At 35.9% G+C, this 16,993-nt stretch overlaps 2 protein-coding genes across 2 annotated transcripts; one reads left to right on the top strand and one right to left on the bottom strand.

The window, feature by feature from the left end:
* Window positions 1-97: 97 nt before the first annotated feature.
* dhrs13a.2 (dehydrogenase/reductase (SDR family) member 13a, tandem duplicate 2) lies at window positions 98-2,639 on the top strand. The gene is made up of 5 exons (XM_043229385.1): window positions 98-259; window positions 436-554; window positions 626-749; window positions 887-1,213; window positions 2,161-2,639. Exons 1-5 carry the CDS (start codon window positions 133-135, stop codon window positions 2,418-2,420), a joined length of 957 nt encoding a protein of 318 aa, XP_043085320.1. The 5' UTR covers window positions 98-132; the 3' UTR covers window positions 2,421-2,639.
* Window positions 2,344-15,985, bottom strand: si:ch211-176g13.8 (F-BAR and double SH3 domains protein 2). Its single transcript, XM_043229382.1, has 20 exons — window positions 15,783-15,985; window positions 15,220-15,317; window positions 15,061-15,106; window positions 12,741-12,817; window positions 12,522-12,666; window positions 12,307-12,440; window positions 12,074-12,128; window positions 11,431-11,559; window positions 11,153-11,275; window positions 10,378-10,473; window positions 8,888-9,004; window positions 8,046-8,144; window positions 7,654-7,806; window positions 7,452-7,574; window positions 7,280-7,363; window positions 6,038-6,230; window positions 5,693-5,916; window positions 5,435-5,570; window positions 4,547-4,605; window positions 2,344-4,465 (listed from the first exon to the last, which is right to left on the bottom strand). Exons 1-20 carry the CDS (start codon window positions 15,801-15,803, stop codon window positions 4,382-4,384), a joined length of 2,196 nt encoding a protein of 731 aa, XP_043085317.1. The 5' UTR covers window positions 15,804-15,985; the 3' UTR covers window positions 2,344-4,381.
* Window positions 15,986-16,993: the final 1,008 nt, after the last annotated feature.

Genomic DNA, 16,993 nt, shown 5'->3' with positions numbered 1-16,993 from the left:
ACACGTGCAAACCGGTTTCGTTGAGAGCTGAGTTCATGGGGTGATGGAGAAAACCCGCGGACCGGTTTGTCAGGTTCTGGCCCGGGCGGACTACATAAATCCGCCCGCAGACTCCTGCAGCGGATCACAAACATGATTTATCTCCTCGTCGCCGTTGCGCTCGTCGCAGCTCTTTACGTCGTCTTGGTAGAGACGTTGTTTAAGAAGTCGACATGCAAGGGAACCGCTGATATGACCGGGAAAACTGCCATTATTACAGGTGAGTTTTTTTTTTATAAATTGCTTTTATTAAAGCAACTGTGAATCACCAAATCGCGTTAATACGAGCTTGTCGTTTTCTCGTTGGCGTTCTCTTCAATATGCGACGCGGCAAACTGCGGAAGGCGTGTTTGTGTTTTAATTCTGGTCTGAGAGATGTTTGGTTTGATGTTTCAGGCGGGAATACTGGTATCGGTAAGGCCACAGCTCTAGATCTGGCAGGTCGTGGGGTAAGAGTCATTTTGGCCTGCAGGAACCAGAAGAAAGCTGAGGCAGCTATAAATGAAGTCAAGAAGGTGAGGACCATCGCTTCTAACCACCGATTCAAGAGTTTTGAGCGTTTACTGAACCCTTATTTGTTGTTCAGGCCACAGGAAGCAATGACGTACTGTTCATGGAGCTTGATCTTGGAAGCTTCAAATCTGTGCGAGCTTTTGCTCAGAACTTCCTCAAATCTGAGTCAAGACTGGATCTGCTCATCAATAATGCAGGTAAGCCAACCCATTAATACTGTTTCAAATTAGTCTGTAAGCAGTGTCTGGCTATCTTGCTTAGGCACCAACTAAATATTATGGGGAACATGCGGCACTGTACTCCAAAGTTTTTTTTGTTTTTTTTTTATGTTTAGGTCTTGTGGCGGATGGTCGAACCGAGGATGGTTTTGGCATAGAGTTTGGTGTCAACCATCTTGGCCATTTTCTGCTTACGTGTCTTCTGCTGGATCGTCTGAAGGAGAGTCCTGCTGCTCGTGTTATCACTCTGTCCTCCATGGCCCATCGCTGGGGCAAGATTGATTTAGATTCTCTTGTTGCCACCAAAGACCTTGGTTCAGGAAGATACAGCTGGCAGTTTTTCCAGGCCTACTGCAACAGCAAGCTCTGTAATGTTCTGTTCACTCATGAACTGGCCAAGAGACTGAAAGGCACAAACGTCACCTGCTACACTGTTCATCCAGGTAAATCATATTTAAATAGTTTAAAGTTGAAGAGCTGTTGTTATTCACTCACCCATATGTTACTCAAAACCTATTTTTCCATTAGTTTGCACATTGCTTGAATTCCTTTTTTTTTTTTTTTTTTTTTTGAGTCAGAGGTTTGGAATGTCACAAGGTTGAGTAAATTATTGTAGATATAATTTTTATGGGGACAGTACTCATACTCATACATATTCACATTAAATGTTCACATTCTCTAAAAAATGTTAAATAAACTTTTTTTAATTTATTGGGCTTCCTTTTTCTAAACAGTACCTTTTTTATTCTATAGTTTTGTTTTTCTAATTTAGACATACTTGACATGTTTTGTGACTATTTGAATAATTTGGCAAGCAACTTCTCAGTGAAAGTTGAAACAGCACGTTTTTATCCAGTGTTCTTGAAGTGAGGACACTAGTGATAATTTGGCAATATTTAACTATCTCAAAAAAAGAAGACGCTTTTAAAAACCAAGCAGTTTCCTGTTGGCCAAATCTGTAAAAAACCAAACCCATTGCATGGAAAAGTGTATTGCACTCACTCTTTCCAGTCATGCACATTCTTTTTGAAAGAATTGGATTTCGTGCTCAAAGCTCATACCTCCACACTTTTCGACCATAAGATTAGCAGCTCATACTGTCTAGTAGTTACTACATTTGGTTTTAAACCTCATGAAGTGGTATTAATATGGGTAGTATAAGTAAAATTCTGTTCTACTACCATCCACCATAGTTTTTGTGTGTGTGTGTGTGTGAATTCCACATCATTGATGCTTATCTAACATATCATTTGGAATGTTCAAAGCCATTTCCTGTTTTTTGATGAACTTGATAAACTTGCATCTTACTCTCTACTGAAGATGTATAATCAACAGTCAGTTGTTCAGTTGGGTTAAAGAAATGCATAAATAGCGTGTCACTCTTTTGCAGGTGTTGTAAAGACTGAGCTCTCCCGCCATGTGAGTCTCTGGCAGAAGGTTTTCATCGAGCCAGTGGCTAGACTGATGTTCCTCGACCCAAAAACCGGAGCCCAAACAACTCTGCATTGTGCCGTTCAGGAAGGAATCGAGCATTTGAGTGGACGTTATTTCTCATGCTGCGCTGTGGAGGAAGTCTGTGACAAAGCCAAAGATGACACGATGGCCAAAAAGCTTTGGGAAGTCAGTGAACGACTGAGCTGCCTTTCATAAACCCAGAGGAACTGTTTTATTTCTGGTGGCTGTCTGTGAACTCTATTTATCCCTAAAGGGGGGGGAAAAAACTATGAAGTGATGGAACTTATTATGGCATTTGTGTTTTTATGGACGCACAATTATTTACAAGGTTACAGTGTTTTAATTTCTATTTACATTAACTGCTGTATGTTGCTGAGTTTTTTACTGTATTAAAGTGTCTAATGGAAATCCCAATCCTCCAGGTTTGTGTATCATTAAATTTTATTAGATATGAAAGCAGAACTTAAACAAATGTGACTGTTCTCTCCAAGAGATGCACCTTTGATCGCATGGCAGAAACCTCTATTTAACATAGTTGCAATACTTTATCTCACAATCGAGACCTTTTTTTTTTTTTTTAGCAACTCTTTTCAGAAGTGCGAAGCGTTAACCAAAAGTCTCAATTCTCGAAATAATCTTTAAACACAATATTGTGGAAAAAAAAAATGTAAAAGAATTTACTGCACTCAAAATTCGTGACTTGTTTGTGAGCGTCCTGATTTCGTCACGTGATATCGCACGTTAATCAAGTGCACAAACCCCTGCAAACACGCTATCCATATCATTTTTGGATGCAAAAAAAAAAAAATTCAAGCAAGTTTGTGCAGTACGTGTTCCAAAGCACCGGCTTTTGGCCCGTGCACAACTGTACAAGAGCACGAGCACGAGCACGTGTCTTAAGCACATCCCGCTATGCAGAGAATGAAAAAAGACGTTTTTAAAAATGTGGTTAGAGGGTTCAGTGAGTGTTTGACTTCAGGCTAAAACGGAAAACCGCCGAGACTGCACGCACGTCAAGTTCTCTTCCCGCTTCATTTACAGGCACATATACACCTTGTTTTGGAACGCGGAAGCTATTTATAATAAACTGCAATAATTTGATAACAAATGCGGTTTTGTGATATAATGCGTTACGTTTTATACAATAATTAGAAGCGAATAGCACGAGTTAAACCGTTCCAACCCGATTTGAACACAAATATGCGGAGTTCGTAGTTACAGAAACCGAACAATTAATCAACTTCATTGTTGTCCAATTCACAAGCTGACTGGAATGATTTTATTTTAGCTTTGACCAAAAAAAAGTGCCCGAGGCAGCTTCTCGAAGAACACGAAATCTGACAGGAACATATTTATGCGTTATCCTGAGACACAAAACTGTGTAAACCTGAACATTTAGACAATACAAAACACAAAACAACATTAATATATTCTCCCATCACTTTTCCCACGCAATGACAAATGATCAAGTACTTATTTCGTTTTGTACTCCACTGTAAAAACAGTCAAACACGTTTGGAATAAGGATAAATAAAAGATGAAAAGATTCTCATTTTTGGTGAACTTTTTTTTTTTTTTTTTTTTTAAACATGAATAGCCTACTGTGAAACTAAGCCATGTCTCTTTTAAGATTATAAGGCACATGAAGAAAATGACGACCAAAAGAAAACAACGATATCCAAAAGAAAATACTGGAATGCATTAAAAACTAAATCTAAAGTGCCCAGGTTGAGTTTAGTCACATAAAATGTACAATACCTACAAAATATTATATGAGTATTCATTAAAATAATAACTGATCAGATTATTAAAATACTGACAATAAAGGTACAGATTAGCTAAAACTATGCATCTACACATGTTAGCCCTAAAATTGTTTATGGACAGAATACATAATCGTACATACAAAGTCAACACTGAAATTGCCACTTTTCCCTTTGAAGTCTCTTGTAGCTCTAGCAAAGCTTGCTTTTGCATGTCCATTCATTAACACATTTGGGCCTTGTCAAAAACAAACTAAAGGTGTAGGTCCGGAACCACTTAAATACTCTTCAGCTTGTGCATCTTCAAGAAGTTTCAGAACATCCCAGACCAAATTCACGCAGTGCATCCGAGCATGGCAACGTCAATTTGTAAAATGTGTCCCAGAGCGTGCGTCAAACCAGTGTGATCTCCACCTCTTCTCTCTTCTGCACCTGGCCCTGTGCCTGCTGTTTGGGTGGAGGAGGAGCAGCTCTTACCTGCAGAAAACAAAGGCACCCGTCAGAATAGACAGAAAAGCACCCATCTTTGGCATGCAGCTTTAGAAGTGCAGATCTCACAGGTCTCAGGCCCGACCCGCCCTCTCCTGGGGATCTGGGTGATGGGGTGTGGGTGTGACCTGGAGAGCAAAAACACACACATCTGACAACAGCATCAAACTACTAATAAAACTAAAGTCTTAGTAATGTTGATTAACCATCATTGAAATTATATTATACTAATACTATACTTTTATTTCATTTGTATTTTGAATTAGGTTTATATTGTCCATTTTAAGTGTAAAGTTTTGTAACTTTTTTACTTTTGCATTAAACAATGCAAAGTTATTTTATATTTTATTTCAGTTAACATTTATCTTATAATAATAAACTATTTTTACTTCTACAAACTACTTACAGTAACTTTTTTTTTTTAAAGTACCAAAACATTTTTATAGGTTTTTAAGTTTGGCTAGATTTAATAATTTCATAAGGATCATATTAAAATATTTTTTTCTGTTTGGGAACAAAACTATATATATAAAACTATATATATATATATATATATATATATATATATATATATATATATATATATATATATATATATATACAGGTAAATATGAATACTTTTATTTAGAAAAATATTAAAAAGTTAAATCTCATTTCAAAATGACTAAAACATAGTGCACTGAAAATATAAAAAAATAAAAGTTGACAATCAAAACATTAATGAATACTATAATAGATTATAATATTAATATAACAATGGATAGGCCAGAAGTGAAAGATTTTTTTCCCTCAGAAAAAGTTCTTTGTAGGTAGCTAACATAATAAATGCAAATCATGTTTATTTTTATTATTCAACATTTTTAGGACAATCAGGTTGTGAAACTGAACTAAAAGTTACAGTGACGTGTGAGGTTTACTATAAAGCTTTGGGATTTGCTGTGGTGCTCTGTGTCTTACTGTGGCTGGACATTTTGGGTAGTTCTTGGGTTTGATAGCCATTTAAAGTGAGTGTGCTGGTCGAAGATGGCAGCGGGACGGACTCTGGACTGCTACAGGATGGATAGACTGCTTGATCCAGAACTGACAGAGACACCTGGTGGTAAGAAACGGCTATCACAAGACATTTCAGCATTGAACGTAGGCTTTCTGTAAACGTGAACGAAAAAAAAAACAATTTCAGTGCAGCCAGTGTTTTCCGGTAGCATGTGTATAAACCTGCATGTTCATGCTCTTGTGTGTTCGTGCGCTCTCCGGTCTGCTCAGATCCTCCACTAATACTGCAGGAAAGACGCCCACGGCGCCGTTGAACTCGCCCTCCCAGAACCCATCATCTTCTTGGTTGTGTTTGCTGAGAATGCAAATAACAGCTCCTTCTGGGAAAGACAACTCATCCTCTGTCTGAGCCTCATAGGCATACAGAGCCCTGGCCAGATTCACAGCTGTGCAAAAGAGGAAGAGGGCAAAATTGGTTTTGTTTGCTAAATTATTTGAAGCATTCGGTGCTATAATACTATGAACTAGCCCTACTCCGTTTATTATACTTATAGCCAGTGGTCTTACCGCTCCCATGAGTGTTCGGGCTGCTCTGGGTGAGTGTCTCTATTTCTGGCTCTTGTTCTGCAGAAGTGCTGGAGGTGTGCGATTGGGCGTCCATGCTGGGGAAAGATTGGAGCATTCTCAGTAGAGAGCTGGAAGTCGGGAGCTGCAGATATTTCTCTGGCACGTATCCCACCTGCCCTGCTCTGTTCCTAGCCTGAAAAACATACACTTGTCCAATAAATGACAACGTTTGGAGGTGCCACGTAATTCAGTGGTTTTCAGACACAGGATGTTAATGGATCTGTAGAAAATTAAAGATGACAAAATGTATTTTTACAGAACAAAATGCAAAACAAAATATGTATACAGTAAAAAAATATAAATGCTACTTTAATACTAGGTAAATATTTAATAAATAATAATAATAATATTTTTTTGCACATTTTAATTAAATTATTAATTTAATAAATGCTAATTATAATATAAATGTTAATTATTTAAAATGATTTAATTTAGTAGACTGTTAATGTTCAAAGGTTGTTCAAAAAGTACATTTTACAAAAGTTATTAATAATTCATACTTGCTTTTTTACATTACGCACATACACACACATTACTCTGCAAAAAATGTGTATGTATTTTTGAAGGCATTTTAATTCTGTAATTCATTTTTATGAATTTAAACAATTTTAAATACATTTTTAATAGAATTTGATTTGATTCTTATGCTCACCAAGGGTTGTTTTTATAAAGAAAATAATAAAAAAATACAATAAAAACTGTATAATTTGATTTTAACATAACATTTTTTCTATTTTAAAGTATTTAGAAAAGTAATTTATTGCTGTGACGTAAAGCTGAATTTTTTCAGTCTTGAGTGTCACATGATCCTTCAGAAATCATTCTGATATTCTGATTTGCTGCTTAAGAAATATTTCTTATATTAATTGTTGAAAACAATTTTGCCACTTGATATTTTTGTGGAAACAGCATTTGTTTGAAACAGAATCTTTTGTAACATAAATGCCCTTACTGTCTCCGCGGATCAATTTAATGCAACTTTCCTGATTAAAATTTCTATCGAAATAAAATCTTGCTGATCCCAAACCTTAGAAAAGTAAAACTAAAATACAAATCAGTTATACTTCCTCACGCAGTGCAATTCCATCTGTATGCATTAAAATATATAATGAATTAATAATTAATAAAATAATGAATAACAAAAAAGAAAAGGAAGCAAGTTGAGCGGGTTTACACACACACCTTAACCCAGTCCTCCATGTCTCCATCATCAATAAGCTCCAATATTTCCTGTTCCTGGATAGTGAGCTCGTCAGGCTGGGATGCCTGTGGAAATAAAGCATATAAAGGGAATGACACTGCAAATGGACGAACAGACCAAAAAACATCAGGCTAGATCCCACTAGGTGTGCACCTGATAGGAGTACAGCACAGAGCAGGTGAGAGGGTAGTTCCTGTGAGTGCTGGAGGGGCTGGAGCTGCTGTCGTCCAGCGTCTCCGTGTCCTCTTCGTCTTCTCTGTCAAAATCTACAGAGTGCTTTAGACATTTATTGAAAAAGACGATTAGAACGGGGTTTGCGCGAATCTGGCTTTGCCTGTAAGAGATTGAGACGTACAGAGAATGATGCATCGTGGGTATTGAGGGCGGCCCATCTCTCGTTCTCCAGTTCCTCCATCACTTGGTTCATGGCGCTCTTCAGCCAGACGTCTACAGCCACACCAACATCTCTGAGGAGGTTCAGACGAGCCTCTGCCTTTAGTTTGACCGTCTACACAAAGAGTGGACTCATCACATACCAGCTTCCTATTTTATTACGTACTGTTTATGTACATCGACTGTTCCAACAACATTTGGTAGAAGAAAGGGTATTATTTTACGCTTTATTGGACCGAATATGCATCTTATGTTTAAGGAGTTTAAGTTTAGCGACCAGCAGAGGGCGTGTGAGTTTTTTCCAGAGATGATGGACAACTAGAATGAGATACAAACAAAAACAGACTCTTTCACCTCTGATTTCCGAATGCATTCTCTTGCATCATCCATTTTCAGTTCCAACTCGTTATTATTCTGGTCCTGTTGATGTGACTCTTCATACTCCGTAAGAGTCTAAAAAACATCAAACCAAACACATATCTCACACTATACATTATAAGGTTGTGATGCTTAAATTCACTTTCAGCATTTAAAATGATTGATTTCATTTTTAATTTATTAGCAAAATAGATTCATTATTATTATACATTATTTTTTTCAACATTTTTGTTATTGTTTTGATAATCTACTAAAACAAAACTGAATTTTTATCTTACTAAATTTAGCAGTTATTGTTTTAGTTTTAAGTAACTACATATTATAATTATTTTATATGTTTTACTGAGTTTAGACAAGGAACATTAATGTATGAACTAAGCTTGAGTAATATATACATTTATTAACCTTTATGTTACTTCATAAAAATGCATTTGTCATTTTTAAATGACTGTTTACTATTGTTAACAGGTACAACTTTTAATTTAATTTTAAAATGTTAATTTTAATAATGTATTAATATTTTTTTAAATAACATGAACTAAGTGAATAGATATATTTTTTTAGTTCATGTAAATTTTTATTTTTGTATTATGTTTTGATGTAAAAATATTTCAAATGTAATTTTCATTAAAAAATATTGGATTTTACATTTATTTTAATATTGCCCATTTAGCAGTCACATTTTATATATATATATATATATATATATATATATATATATATATATATATATATATATATATATATAAAATTATATAAATTATTTTTAATATCAACAATCAACATGCTAAGGTGACATTTATTCAGTGTTTCCTCACCCGCTGTGTAAGGATGATATTCTTGTGCTCTCTAGCCACACGAGTGGCCCATTTCCTTGCTTCTTTATTCAGACTGTGCTCTTCAGCCGTGCCACTCTCCTTCAGCAGTTCCCTGACCTAAACAGATCAAGAAACAGAGAGTTAACCAATACACAACACAGACCCTGTTTCTGCACATAAAACCTCGATAGCTTCTCAGTGCCCATGTGTACACAAAAGTCCCAGCGTAACCTGGAACAACATCAGCCTCCCAAAACGAAATATGTGCACTCTTATGCTTAAAATATTATGTCTGTAAATATTGACAGACTATATGATTAGGTGACGTAAGCTCTTGAAGTATGATCCTTCAAGGTGCTACTTTACAGAGCGACTCCTGTTCACTATGAGCTGAAAATCACAACATCTCCTTGACCATTTGCCTAGGACTGAAAAAAACAACACTGCAAGCAGAAGCTGATCTACAGATGCTTTTACATCCGATGAATGTAAACAATTTCTAATAATATACAGTATTTATTTTTTTTTAAAGGTTTTTATTTTAGGGAAGGGGGAATGGGTGTTGTTCACGAGGGGTGCAAGAGGTGGGGCAGGTTCATTTCTCAATGCCCTCTTTTCACTGGCTGTGTTGCTTCCTGCCTGCACTGACACCCAGTTTTCCCTGGTCTTTCCGCCCCACCAGCGCTGAGGGCTGCATCTCTAATGTTTTCTTTAGGAACAGACTAATGCTTGTTTGACTCACAAACAAAAAGAGGGTTAGTGAACAAACGGGCCACTATGCTGGTGTGGTAACGGGGCGAGAGGTTTGTGGGCAGCAGGGGACGCTATTGCATATTTGTAGAATATGAAGATTGCATTCTGCCTTCATTAGAGCACTTTTCTTCTTTGTCAGATTGAGAATGATGAACAAACATATATTAATTTTTTTAATTACATTTGTTTTAAATTACATTTAATGTGAAAGACGTTTTTGGATAAGATTATGTGGTGAACCTTCATTTAAAACCGAATTCTGAATGATTATTAAATGCTGTAAAAGTATTGTTCATTGTTAATCAATGTTAACAAATGAAACCTTACTGTCAAATGTTACATATATGTTAATATTATTATTTATTATAGAATTTTATTCAACAGATTTTAGACTGGATAACAGAATTATTAATTTAATTAAATTCTTAATTTGAATACAATTATTTTACATTTGTTATTCATTTATTAACTAAAACAATATTTGTTTTATATTTATGTTAATACCAGGAATTTATAAAAATCTGAATACTTATTGTATTCATTTTAAAATTAAGTAATATGATCAAATATATATTTATTATAATATCTTCATGTATCTATTATATGTCATTTATTAAATATAAATACATGTATAAATTATTTGTACAGATATTTTTTACTATCCCTAATATGTCTAGTAAAAGGCATACATCTCAGTTGTTTGTGTAGTACATTCCAGAGCGGGGGGGGGAACATACCGAATCATTTTCACAGGGTTGATACTGAAAGGGGGCGGCTTTCTGAAACCCTGGGTTGTCCTGAATGAATATCTGTTGGTGAATATCCTGTGTCACCTACAGACACACACATACAAACACACAAGGACAATTACATTTATGTAAACTTCTTGACTAATGTCAAGATGTCACATTAACAAAAGCACAGCTAACATAATCTGTCCCTCGGAGGAATGAGAGACCACTAAAACAGGTAATTCATGAATACTGTGTGTGTGTGTGTGTGTGTGTGTGTGTTGTAACCTGATGCTGGACAAGAGACATTAAACCTGAGTCCGACACACTGAATGGAAACACTGTGAGAATCATCAAATTACAACAACACAAGACTACAGACAGACCTAATGACAGGCTGAATGCCCACTACTGACAATTAGTCAGTTTCACTTCAAATGTACACATTTATAATAACTAAATGTTTTTTATTTTATTTCTAATTTCAACATTTTTATGTTTTACCCAGTTACTGCTGACTTGAAACATCAATATGTCTTTAAAAAGCCTGTCTGCTCTAACACTGAGTAAATATCTCATTCCTGAAGCACCGCAAACTCTCTAAAGCAGGTACATTGCTCTCTTTAAGGTCAGTATTAACTGCTTGAGCTGGGATTTGATCCAATAACCCTCTAGTGGCAGATCATATTACCTGCTCCACATTCGGCCACTGTGGTTCATGTGTGTTTTTCCATAGCAGTGTATACTCAAGTGTGTGTGTGTGTGTGTGTGTGTAACTCACCCCACTGGACGTCTCCAGCAGGCACTGAAAAGTGTCGTGAATGCTTTGAGATGTCTCAAGCTCCGTCTGACACAGTGAAATCAAAAAACTCTGTACATGATCGTAGAAACTGCCATCTAGAACCTGGACTCAAAAATAAGGAACAGTATTTTTGTTAGTGTTGGAAGTTATATAAATAATAATGATAATGAGCTCAAGATGTTTTTTTATATTGTCAATGTTAAAAACAGTTGATTGTTTTAAATAAAACATTTGAGCTGAGCAACATTTGGCCTCACTCTTATGCAGCTGATCAGGTCTGTCTCATAATAGCGGTCCTGATGAGCGTTAGTGGCTGAAAGTGTAAGCAGGTAATCATTCCTTGTTTGTGTGGCTTTGGACTTCCATTCGTTCTTCTTGGCTTTCAGCTGAAATCAACAGAAAATGTTTGTCACCATGAACTGCAAGTAAATTTAACTACATAAAACTCCTTAATAAATAATGTGCTAATTAAATGGATCCTAAAAACATTTTATGTTATTTGCTTATATGTTTGTAATTTATTTTATTTAAAATAATAATCTTATTATTTAAATGAATTTGACATGAATTTGAAATAACAATTTTTCACTTTCTCACCCTTTTTAATTGCAAAAATATATCATTTTTGACATTATGTGATGTCTAATAAAATATTTTGTCAAAGTATATAAAAATAAAAGACTAAAAACATAAAATCAAACACTTTTAATGCACTGTGTTTTTCACATTTATCAGTGTTATTAAATTTTCCTTTGTTTTATTTTAAGCTTAATTCTGGGTGAGCGCTACATGGTAATCTAAACATACAAATAGGAGAAATGATCATTAGCTTTAAAATATTAAATGGATGAATGGATGGACAAATGTACCAATATGGTACTGATATATTGTGTGTGGTACCTTCATACTCGCCCTCTTCAGACTGGAACGTGACTGAAACAGACTGAGCTTTGACCTTGTATTGCACAAGTAAAAAGGAATAAAAAAAAAAATACCAGAGAAAAAGAAACAAGAGTTAGGAAAAACAGCAAAAAAGGATGCATCTTCATTTAAGACTGAAAAAACATGATAACACTCTGCTCTGTTTTTGTGGACAGTCCCTTTCTTCACATGTGACAGGTCAGCAAACCTACTTGGCCTCCATATCAGCTTTCTCTCTCACAGTTTGCGCTGTTTGTTCCGCCTCCTGGTAGGTCTTCCTGCTCTTCTCCAGGTCTCTGATCGTGACCTGTAGATCGGCCTGAGCTCTTGCCAGCTGTTCGCAGCACTAAGAGAGGACAGATGAACAAACATGTTGGCGAATGGCCGCTGTTACGCTTTAATGCAAGGTTTCTGTTGATGCATTTACCTTCTTCAGCTGAAGGTCTTTCTGCGTTCTGAACATCTTCACAGGATCTGAGATCTGGCTCCTGTAGTTCTCGCATCCGTTGATACGAGACTGGCTCACTTTCATCACGCCCTCTAAGTAGGATCTCCATACGGCCCATACATTTCTATATACATACACACTGAAATCTTAGAAAATTGCTAAATAAATAATATACACTCTTTTCATCCTTCCTGTTACCTGGAGTCTTTCTGCTCCTCTGATGGGGCTCCGGACCACTCTCGCTTCAAGTACTGAGACGCAAGCTTATGCAGAGCCTATAAAGTCAAGCCATATTCATATTTATGCAGCACTTCATACAATACAGATGGTCTTCTGGTTAAAATAACAGTCCATAACAGTCCTTTCCCATACTTTCTTGTCCTCTCACATTAAAATCAACCAACTCATCTGTTCAGAAATGTTTTGGACTTTTTTGGTTGTAAATGGTGCTTGACCTATGCGCATTTCTCTCCTGATTCAGACAAGATGACTTTTTTTACTGGAGAATGCAATATTATGGATGGAGGAAGCAATGGTTTTAAATCATCTTGATGGATTTTTAATTCACAACAAGTTAACTGATGGACTGGAGTCATGTGGATTAATTGTGGTTTATTGTGATCAGGTTTGAACTCTTATTCTGACGGCACCCATTCACTCTAATAGATCTACTGGTGAGCAAGTGATGGTAAATGTCTCCAAATCTGTTCTGATGAAGAAAAATCTGATGAAAAAACCTTCATCTTCAAACTTAATCTTCATCTTGGACGGCCTGAGGATGAGTACTGTTTAGTACTATGTGAATTTTCCTTATATATAATGTTATTAAATATTTATGAAACTTTAGATTCAGTGTTTTTTAGTAGCATTATAAAAATTCCACTTCACTTGTTGCCACAAAAGAAAAAAAAATATGCGTTAGAGAAATGTTTCCTTTTATCCCATCACTCCAGATCAGTGCAAATGTGGAAAACACTGAGGACAACTTTCAGTCTGTAAAAGCGAAACCCACATGGGTATTTCTGCCTGTCTGCTTGACACTTAAATGCCAGACAGCGGTACAAACTGCGCCAACATGTAGATTTACAAGTGAGTAAGCAACTGGCTGCCTTTGAAAGAGAAAAAAGGAGAAAATAACACTTACTTTCCATCTTCAAGTAAATGTCACTGTATTGGACTGATCTCCACAAATCAAAAACAATATTTTTGTAAAATATCAGAGCAAAAACACAAAAAAACAACTAGGCTAGTGCAAAATTAATTTCATTATTGTAGGCTCTGCATTTAATATACCACTACTCTCTTAAAAGTAAAGGTTATTTATTGGCATTAACAAACCTTTAACATCAATGGAACCGTTCCATTTCAAAAAAGGTTCCTGAATGTGAAATGATTCTTTAGCATTTAAAAATGTTCTTTTAAGAACTGTTAGCTGGAAGGTTCTTTGGGGAAACAAAAATTGTTCTTCAATGGGACTGCCGTTTTTGGGTGCATAAACGATAATTCCAAAAAGTTTCAACAAACCGAAATGACTGAACCATAACGAATTCCTCAAAGGACAGATAGTGAGCAGCATCCCCTCAAAACAGAGAGGATTTGCTTTCTGGCCCTCAGACTACAATCTGGCACTGTCAGCCCAGTCCTAAAAGCTGCCAGCTCTGAAGAGTCGACTCAGGAAGAGACCTTGAAAAAGAGAGAGATTCCTGTCTTCATGAGCCAATCAGCATGCAGAAGCCCTGCAGGTGCACAAGCTTCAGATCCAACAGAAAAAACCTCTCAGTCACACACACATACTAAGACTCATTCAGACAGCTGGGCTCTCCATTCACCAGGTGAGCACACAGATCTTATAGTATCTCGATGGAGACAATCGACATGTCACATTATAATAATTTGGGTGTTATAATAATTTAATCTGTTTATGCAATATACTCATTCTTTCATACAATTCATTCTTTTTTACTGAACAATCATCAATGCAGTACAAGGGGGTAATATTGTGGAAAAATGGCTGCAATTTAAATAAATCTTTTCATATATTTTAAAATGCAATTTATTCCTCTGATGACAAAGCTGAATTTTCAGCCACCATTATTTAAGTCTTTAGTGTCACACGATCAGAGTCACAAAATTTGAATTGAATTTGAATACGTCTGTCCAATAGCTTATATCATGTGGATCTTCTTAGCAACACGTTTGTAACAAAACCAGATTCAAGACAGAACGCAACTGGTAAAAATTCATGAAACCAACCACCTGCAGGTCATTAATAAGAACCACAGTTTTTCCACTGAGTCACTAAATCTACCTCTCTACAAAAACAAACTAATTCACATATAAAACGTCAGTGATCAGTGGAAGACACATCTGTTCATCATTAATACATTTTTCATTATTCTGAAACGAAAGTCTTTAAAAGATTTGTATAAAATCGGACCAAAAATCAACCTTCATCGTCGAAAACGAACATACTCCAAATTATGAACTCATACAATTGAATATAATAGCCACAACTCACCTGTGAGTAATCTTTCTCTATTAGCGCTTTCTTCTGACTGTATGTTCTGAGGATTACACACACACACAGTTCAGCACTACTATACATACAGAAATACAGAAAAGACTTTATAGATATGAATATTTTTAAAAGCAATGTAATATGCGAGTCAAATTGGACCTCAGATCCTCTAGGAAGTCCAAGTCTGTCTGGTGTTTGAGCTGGAGTCTGCTCAGCTGCTCTGTGTGAGTGTGTTTCACCTCTTGTGTGACTTTTACCTGCAACACACACACAATGACAACCTCTGGAGAACCAACTCTGACCCAGATCAGATCACACCGACCTGAAAGAGAAACCTGTGTCTGGCATACTCAAGATAAAGTTGTACAAATGATGCTGGACACAATGTAAACATAAACATAGTGTAATACACATAATACAATGTATGTGAACATCTCTTTTCACACATTACATACTATATATTTTACTAGTATTTTAAGATGTTGCAATTATCAAACGTTATAGACAATTAACTGACAATAAAATATGGTAAGAATGGTTAGACAACTATAGACAACAACTATATCTATCTATCTATCTATCTATCTATCTATCTATCGTCTGTTTGTTTGTTTGTTTGTTTAGTCAAACAAGGAGACAAGTAAGCAAGCAAACAAAGAAATAACCTATACTGACATGACAAAAAAACATCGTGAAAAGTATGAAGAAGCAGGTCGACTCACCTTTCTCGGAGGAGGCTGCATGTCTGGATCTGGATATACAGGAAAAACCCTTAGAAATTCACCCTGCAAAACCCGAACGCATCTGCGGGACGGAGATATGCAGTGCAGAATAATCTGTTTAGGTGAAAGGGAAGAAAAAAAAAACCCACTGAAATACTTCCAGACGCCTCCGTTGCGCCGCTCACGTAAAAAACTCCGCAGAGAAGTGAAGTGAGAAGTGAAGTGGAGCTGAAATCGGGAGAACAGCGCCCTCCAGCGACCGAGAACATGTTTTGAAGGCACAACTATAACGTGTGTGTGTGTGTGTGTGTGTGTGTGTGTATGTATGTGTGTGTGTGTGTGTATATATATATATATATATATATATATATATATATATATATATATATATATATATATATATATATATATATATATATATATATATATGCCGTTGTGTGGATTCTAAGCTAAATGCATACAGACTAGCGTGTGTGTGACAGATGAATGAGAAAAAAACATAACTCTCCAGTTATTTTCATAGTCTTTGTTCCTACTCTGCGGCTCTCGTTATATATATTATTGCAGTGATGATAATAAACATTTTATCTACTGTCACTCAGTAAAGTTTATTGTATATTCATAATCATAAATATGCCTTGTCACTGTCATTCTGTTGCTGCACTGTGGAGCTTCTGTCACTAAAACAAATTCCTCGTGTGTGTAAACAAACCTGGCAATAAAAGCTCATTCTGATAAAAATACTCTTGAAAAGTCCCAGTGTGTTGGTGAGATGAGGCCATCTTGTGGTAAAAGTATGTAAAAAAATAAATAAATAAATAAAGTGGGACGCTTACTAAAACAAATTTAAATTAATTAATATTCTATCATCATTTACTCGCCCTCGAGTGGTTCAGACAAACCTGTCTGAATGTATTTGTTCTGCCGAGCACAAAAGAAGATCATTTGAAAAAGGTTTGTAACCAGGCTGTTTTGGTCACCATTGACTTACATGGTAGGGAAAAAAACCTGAAACTGATTACAAACTTTTTTCAAAATATCTTCCCTTATGTTCGGCAGGACAGGTTTGGAACTACTCGAGGGTGAGGAAATAATGACAATGTTCAATGTTCAAATTGATTGTGGAAAGGTCGACACATTTAACAGCAGCGAAAAACAATAAAATACCACGTACCTGGGAATCTATAGTACATATTATAGGAGTTCATACT

Source organism: Puntigrus tetrazona, unplaced genomic scaffold (assembly GCF_018831695.1).
Source record: "Puntigrus tetrazona isolate hp1 unplaced genomic scaffold, ASM1883169v1 S000000002, whole genome shotgun sequence".
In the NCBI taxonomy this organism is placed as follows: Eukaryota; Metazoa; Chordata; class Actinopteri; order Cypriniformes; family Cyprinidae; genus Puntigrus; species Puntigrus tetrazona.
Note: the sequence above shows the minus strand (reverse complement) of the source record. Positions and strands in the feature narration are given on the sequence as shown.

Bases quoted from the DNA above. Each gene is read 5' to 3' on its own strand.
- dhrs13a.2 (XM_043229385.1), top strand. From the start codon at position 133: ATGATTTATCTCCTCGTCGCCGTTGCGCTCGTCGCAGCTCTTTACGTC. The intron at 260-435 runs GTGAGTTTTTTT...TTGATGTTTCAG, and splicing joins GAAAACTGCCATTATTACAG to GCGGGAATACTGGTATCGGT. The intron at 1,214-2,160 runs GTAAATCATATT...ACTCTTTTGCAG, and splicing joins CTGCTACACTGTTCATCCAG to GTGTTGTAAAGACTGAGCTC.
- si:ch211-176g13.8 (XM_043229382.1), bottom strand. From the start codon at position 15,803: ATGCAGCCTCCTCCGAGAAAG. The intron at 12,441-12,521 runs GTAAATGCATCA...GTCCTCTCTTAG, and splicing joins AAGACCTTCAGCTGAAGAAG to TGCTGCGAACAGCTGGCAAG. The intron at 7,364-7,451 runs GTGCACACCTAG...TTATTTCCACAG, and splicing joins CTGTGCTGTACTCCTATCAG to GCATCCCAGCCTGACGAGCT.